General features: G+C 41.2%; 1 protein-coding gene across 3 annotated transcripts in view; it reads right to left on the minus strand.

Moving 5' to 3' along the window:
- Window positions 1–6,740, minus strand: part of ascc3 (activating signal cointegrator 1 complex subunit 3) — a 368,707-nt gene that overhangs the window by 46,408 nt on the left and 315,559 nt on the right. For all 3 annotated transcript variants that reach the window (XM_008432855.1, XM_008432856.2, XM_008432857.2), the window contains 4 exons: window positions 3,852–3,989; window positions 3,323–3,443; window positions 1,506–1,638; window positions 805–930 (listed from right to left, as the gene is read on the minus strand). In XM_008432855.1, coding sequence (XP_008431077.1) covers window positions 805–930; window positions 1,506–1,638; window positions 3,323–3,443; window positions 3,852–3,989 — 518 coding nt within the window. The remainder of the gene's footprint in view (window positions 1–804; window positions 931–1,505; window positions 1,639–3,322; window positions 3,444–3,851; window positions 3,990–6,740) is intronic.

Raw genomic sequence — 6,740 nt, forward strand, 5'->3', positions numbered from 1 at the left:
CTTTCAATTTGACTCATTAGGATTTGATTAAGAACCAGATTTGTTCTTTGTAATTTCTGTCCAGTAAAACTATTAATCTGTAAATCAATAGACAGATCTATATAAAGATGTAATCCATGTCTCTGTCTATTTGTATGGCATTAAAAGGACCTGGAACTTTTGTTTTTCCACTGAAAGCTCTGGTTTGCACAGTAAATGCCATGTGGGTGAAATTTTATGGATGATGCTCTGATGTCCCATTCTCCTGAAGGCAGCACAGAGCTGCACCACCAGAAACTGACAGAAACACTGAAGAGACGAAGAGTTATGATTAATGTAGTTAATTATAGCTACATTAATGTAGCTATGTTTTAATGTTGCAGAGCTCAGTCGTTTTGCAAATAGTTAAAAGTTTTGCAAATAGTTAAAAGTTTAAACTGGCATGTTGCACATCTTTTATCTGGTCATTTTGTGGAATGTTTAACAACTTGAAAATGGCAAAGAATAATAATTTTTTTCCACTCTGGCTGCTGTTAGGCCTACTGATTTTAACTTGAATGTTCATTGCATTTTTCATAGACACCTGTGAAAATAATTTCTATTTTCATGGCTTTTTTGTTCTCTGGGAAATTATTTTTGATGAAAAATACATAAAACAAGCATAAAATCAAAACATCTACAATAGTGACAGTAGTATTAATAATAAAATAATGGTCAGTGCAAAGTAGCCTACAAATTATTTGGTGGAGGGCGGAGAGGGACCTGGATAAAGGCTAGGGGGGCGCTGGCCCGAAAAAGGTTGAGAAACACTGTTCTACAACAAACCTGGGATTCATCACCAGCCGTCTGAAGAAATATGTCCATGTGATGTAATCCATAGCGTCCTGCTTGGACGAGATGGTTCCGGCTGCAATTTCAGCATTCAGATGGTCCGACAGCACGCTGAGGAGGCTGAGGACACAAGGACCAGAGAGAGATATTGATGAGTGGCTGAGCTAACATCCTTTGCTGCTACACACACAAAAAAAAACGTCACTGTATTATACCCAATCAATACCTACAGCACCAGCCACTGTTGTGGATAAGTGAAAGATTATCTTGCACTGAAATCTGTCAGTTTTATTTTTTAAAGTTCAATCTTTAATATGTATGGATTTACTCTGAGGTGAAAAGAATCTCATGTTTAGAAATACCAACTTTATCTTACCCCCAAACTCACTAAGCAGAATAGTAAAGAAGGCTAAGAAATCTCCAAAGCTCACTGTTAGACAATGGAAGCAAAAATTGGAATTTTGGGGTCCGGACGTCTCCAAAGCAACCATAGGATGCTAATTACATACTCAAAAATATCTTAGGAGTTATGTCAAGCAAAAACCTTTTCTGCCAGTTACCAAGTAGAGAAGCCAGAGGAGTTTACTAAACTCTACTGGAACTTTAATTGGAAATGCTCTGTGTACTTTATACAAGGAGGAGATGCAGGCATTTGTTGCGCAAAAGAGGAAATGCAGCAAACAGATGCCCGTTACCTGGACTCAACAGGGAATGGTTCATAGAGAAACTTCTTGTAGAAATCCTTCTTGATGTCATGGACCAGAATAACTGCTTTGCCCTGGTCATCAAACTGTGGACGACCAGCTCGCCCCATCATCTGCAGGACATCTGGATTCATAATGCAATATTACAACAGACTGTTTTTTTCAGCCCATGTTGCAACTTCTTTTAAATAGGCCAATCTGTACACTAATTTTACTCAAGTGTAACTGTTGTTATTTTTTTTCCATTATTTTAACTTTTTTTTGTCTAAGACAAGTTCACAAAACTGGTTAGAATCAGAAAACAAAGCAAAGTAAGAAGATACTTTTGAGTTTTAAAGGACAGTTTGGTGTAAATACACTCCCCAGCCACTTTTTTTATTTAGAACTGCCTTAACACTGTGTAGGAAAGACTCAACAATCTGTTGAAAACACCCCTTGGAGATTTGACTCCATATTAACATGTTTTGGCTGAACATCCATAATGTAAATTTTCTGTTCCAGATCCCATCTATGCTCTGTTGGATTAGAGTCTAATGACTGTGGAGACTATGAAATACATTGAAGGCATGTCCAGGAAACCAAGTGAGAGTATTGATCTATGTTATATGGTATATTGAAGCAGCAATCAGGGGGGATGGTTATACTGAGGTCATACAGGGATGGACGTAGTCAGTAGTCGTCTAATTTTGACAGACTTGCGGCCTCATTTTTATGTTCTTGTGTGACAAGTGTGGCATCTGGGGTGGATTTTCTGCTGCTGTTGCCAATCTGCTTGAAGGCTTGGTGTATCGTCCATTCAGAAATGGCATTCATCATACCTTGGTATGATGGTGGTGGTAAGCGTTTATTGGAGACACTGCTACGCAGTAAATTGAGTTCTGCTGTGGTTTACTATAGTGAAGAAAGAGGTGAATAAAAAAGCAAAACTCTCTGTTTACATTCTGAAAATTACCCACTGTCTTGAGACAGGGATCAGGACTGACAGAACGAGAACCCAGCTCCTGAAAACAAGCTTCCTCTGGAGACTGGCTAGACTTGGTCTTTATGACAGGTTAAGGAGCTCAAAGCTGAACCGCTTCCTTTCCTCATTAAAAGGGATAAGTTGAATTGGTTGGGCAAATGATCAGGATGTTTCCTGGATGCCACAACTACTTTTAAGAGCCGTATCACTGGAGGTAGACCCTGGGGATTCCCCAGAGCTCACTGAAATATTTCGCCAGGGAGTGGGATGTCTGGAACTATAACTGGAACTGTTCTGTGTACTTTATACAAGGAGAGACGTTGGCATTTGTTGGAACTGTTGCCCCTGTGATCTTATCTTGTATAAACAAAAGACAATGGATAGATAGATGGATAGATGGATGACACTCTTTCTCGAAAAACCCTCCACCTCGAACCAGTCCGGCCCCCATGACCATTGATATCAACATACACTTTGTTTATGCTACTGCCGGCCACTGAATACTTTTTCTTTTTTCGAATACTGTAAAGCTGAGAAATGTTTCTATTGAAATCAGCAGTTTCTGAAATACTCAGACTTGCCTGACTGCCAAAAACAGCCAGTCCAAGTTCAAAGTAAGTTAGATCCCAAATCTGTCCGTTCTGATGTTTGTTTTAAACTTCAGTATTTCGTCCGCACCACTTATTGATGGGATTAAGTTCATGTCATGTGATTGGCTGCTTTGCTAGTTGCATTGACAATCAATTAATCACGTGTAGCTCAAAGTGGCCATTTAATGTATTTGGTACATATCTATACTACACTGACTTTATCAGATGCAGAAGTGAAAATAACCAAGCCTGTGTACCTGTAATGGGGTAGTCCACATAGCGCCTGGATTTTCCATCGTAGTATTCTGTTCCCTTGACAACCACCAGGTGGGCAGGAAAGTTTACTCCCCATGCCAAAGTACTGGTGGCGATCAGAACCTGTTAATGTTTTTTACAGAAATGAAAACGTAACAAAAAAAATATGATAATCTAGAAGATAAAAATCATCACCAAGTCTATCTTTCATATAACAACTACAAGACACAATCCACAAGACAAAACAGAACAGGTGCTCAGAAATATCAGCATTCAGTAATAATCCTTTAAACAACAGAGGGCTAAAGGAAATCACTAGTGGACTGCAAATATTTGAATGAAATGATTTGTCCCAAATGTCATTTAGACATGAATGCCATGTCTGAATGGACAACACATCAAACCTAGCTAAATTTCTTTCAATCATGAAGTAAAATTAGTAGGAATGATGATTCTATACTTTTTACCAAGTTTTAGATTACTTGTAAACAATGAAATATTAACGAGTGAGTATGCTGTTGCAGCTCATACCTGGATCTTGCAGTTGACAAACAGCTCCTCCACAGTCTTTCTGTCCCTTTCATGAAGACCTGCATGGTGCATGCCAATCCCAAAGGCTAGGGTCAGCTTCAAGTTGGAATCTCTCACCGTGGCAATGACGTCCTCTATCTGCAGACGGATTAGAGCAAAACAAATGTCAGAAACACACCAGACCAAAGAGGACGAATACTTTCCGAGGGTTAAGACTGGTCTCTAGTTTCATGATAGTGCTTGTGTGAAAAAAAAAGTTATTCTGTATAACTTTTTATACAGAATAATTTTATATATTATCCCTCCGATAACACATCGAAATAAACAGCTTGTAGCAATATATTTGTGCAAATAATGCTAACACTAACCATAATGCTATATGAACACGTTGTCTTTTCCTGGAATCTGTAGTCAGACGTTAAGAAGATGTAGTTACCAGTGACGGTTCAAGTTCTCACTACCCTGGAATTCATCGCAAGCTGATCATTTTAGCAGGATTTGGCTGACAGTTTGGGAATGTCCCCGTCATCCCTCAGCCAAGCAAACACCTGGTGAAAATGAGCATCTTAGGAACTACTTCTCAGTCCAACACTCCTAAGAACAAAGTGGAAGGCTAAATGGAGAACCGTTGTTGTGATAAGGTGCTGAAGTCGGAGTGTCAAAGATCAGGAGCTTCTTAAAGAGAAAGAGGCCCGAGGACTTCTGGGTGGAATGCATGAGGAGTAGACGCACGCTTGGACTGCTGTTGCATTTGTGCTTTATATACTTCCGTGAAACCCCATCTCTTTTGTAAAGATTAAAGTATTTTATTTTTTTGTAGTTATTATTTCTTGTAAATTTACTTTGTCATGTCCAAGGCCAAAGGAAAATCCTCTGAACGAGAAAAAGACGCATCGCCAACTACTGCTAGCATAACAATCGCGGACATTAGCTCGCTCCTTAGCAGTCATAAAGAGGCCCTGTCTGCGGAGTTCAAGTTGTCTTTTGAGTCTCTGAACTCCACACTGGACAGCATCAACTCTACTATGACAGATCACTTCAGCGTATTTGCTCTTTGGAAGATAGTGCAACTGCTTCTGACGTGCGCTTGCTGCAGGTGGAGAAGGTGTGTGCTAATCTTTAAAAAGAAACTGAGACGCTGAGAGCTAAAGTGGTGGATCTGGGGGGGCGCAGCAGGGGCCAAAGCATTCGCATTGTCGGCTTACTAGAAGATATAGAAGGTCCTCGGCCATTCTCATTTTTTTCTCAGCTTTTGACTGAGGTCTTCGATTAGACACGCTCCATTCCCATCCTGAGATAGATCGAGCGCACCGCAGCCAAGCCCGCCCCGGGATCCCGTCCTCGCCCTATAATCCTGCGCTTCCATAGATTGAAAGAGAAAGACCTAATTATCCGCGAAGCCCGCAAGAGGGGCGCACTGTCTTATCAGGGACATAAGATCTACTTCTATGATGACTACAGTCCAGAGCAGGGGTGAAAGTAGGCGGCTGCGGCCGGGTACTGCGTACCCCTAAAAGATTTAGCGGGGGTACGCAGTACCTGCAAAAGAGGGGTGTCGTGAAATCTGGTATGAGTATGTGATATCTGTCCAGGCGCACGCAGAAAACGGAATAAAGGCCTGAAGAGTAACAGTATACCCTGTATAATGATTTGATAATGATTATAAGTGATAAGTGACTATGAAGTGATAACAAACATRCCAATGAAGRAATGTCTGTAATGTATGATCARAACATATATTCTGTACTTTTAATCAAGTGAATGTTATAATAATGTATGCTCTGTACTCTTAATCAGTTGATTTTATTACATTATGGAAGACTGAAAAGAAAAACACTCCTCACTGAGCGAGAAACAAGGGTGGGGCAGAATTAGAAACAGATGGTCAACGAAAAATAAGGGAAGTGCCTCGATGGAGCAAGGAGGCAGAAATGAGTCATCAGAGGCTTGAGGAAGAGTTCGGTACTTCCCGCAGGCAACCTTGCCTTGCATGACATCAGGTAATGACATAATGCAATGGGCAGGCTCCATGGAAACACAACACAGTCCTGCCTTGCGAACCGCCCTGGGTTGGAAGGCATAAATACTGATGTGCGGGGGAAAAAGAGCGTTCTTCGTCCGCGGCGCAGAAGAGGAGCCACCAGAGGAAGCAGGCTAAAGATCAGCAGAGGACTACACCCCGGGACCGAGGGAAACTTACTCCACGACTTCACGCCGCCTGGAAGGGACGAGCTCCACCCGCCACCAACCCTGGTTCCAGATCCGACCAACTCCTCTGCCTCTACCCAACGCTCTCCAGAATCACCGCAGCCGACTTGGAAAAGAGACGGAGGTCTTTTAAAGACAAAGAGTCTGCACGTTTAAAGGACAGCATGAGTCTTCTCTCCGCTTCTCTTCAGTAAAGAGGACTTTGCTCCGGCTGGACAAAGACTCTGACCAAGGACATCTAAAGATTACAGCTGCCGAGACCAAGAACCATCGGGTATGAGTTGACCAGCTTCCCCCAAAGCCTCGCTCAGTGAATTTAGTGAAACAGGTTAGGGATGAGAACAAGGATAGGATGTGATTGATCCTAGTTGATTTCATTATATTTTTGCCTCTTTTATAACTTTTGGGAATTTAACCTGTTKTCATATGCCCCTGCTAAAGCTTGCTTAATAAAATTGTAATTCTAAAATTCTAATGAGAATTGTGAACAGTGAGTTTAATTGTGTCAGTCTTAATTATTGTTGGTTCTCCTAAATGTGGTAAAGTTAACAGGCATGATTCTAGAAACAGGGTGGCTTTGTGTTTTCCTCTGGTGAGTGTTAAAATAATGACCCTGGGACTTGAATCTAAGTCACTAAACTTAATCTAGCCGTTAACAAGTGCCGTTATTTTAGGAGAGGA

This window comes from Poecilia reticulata, linkage group LG16 (assembly GCF_000633615.1).
Source record: "Poecilia reticulata strain Guanapo linkage group LG16, Guppy_female_1.0+MT, whole genome shotgun sequence".
NCBI lineage: Eukaryota > Metazoa > Chordata > Actinopteri > Cyprinodontiformes > Poeciliidae > Poecilia > Poecilia reticulata.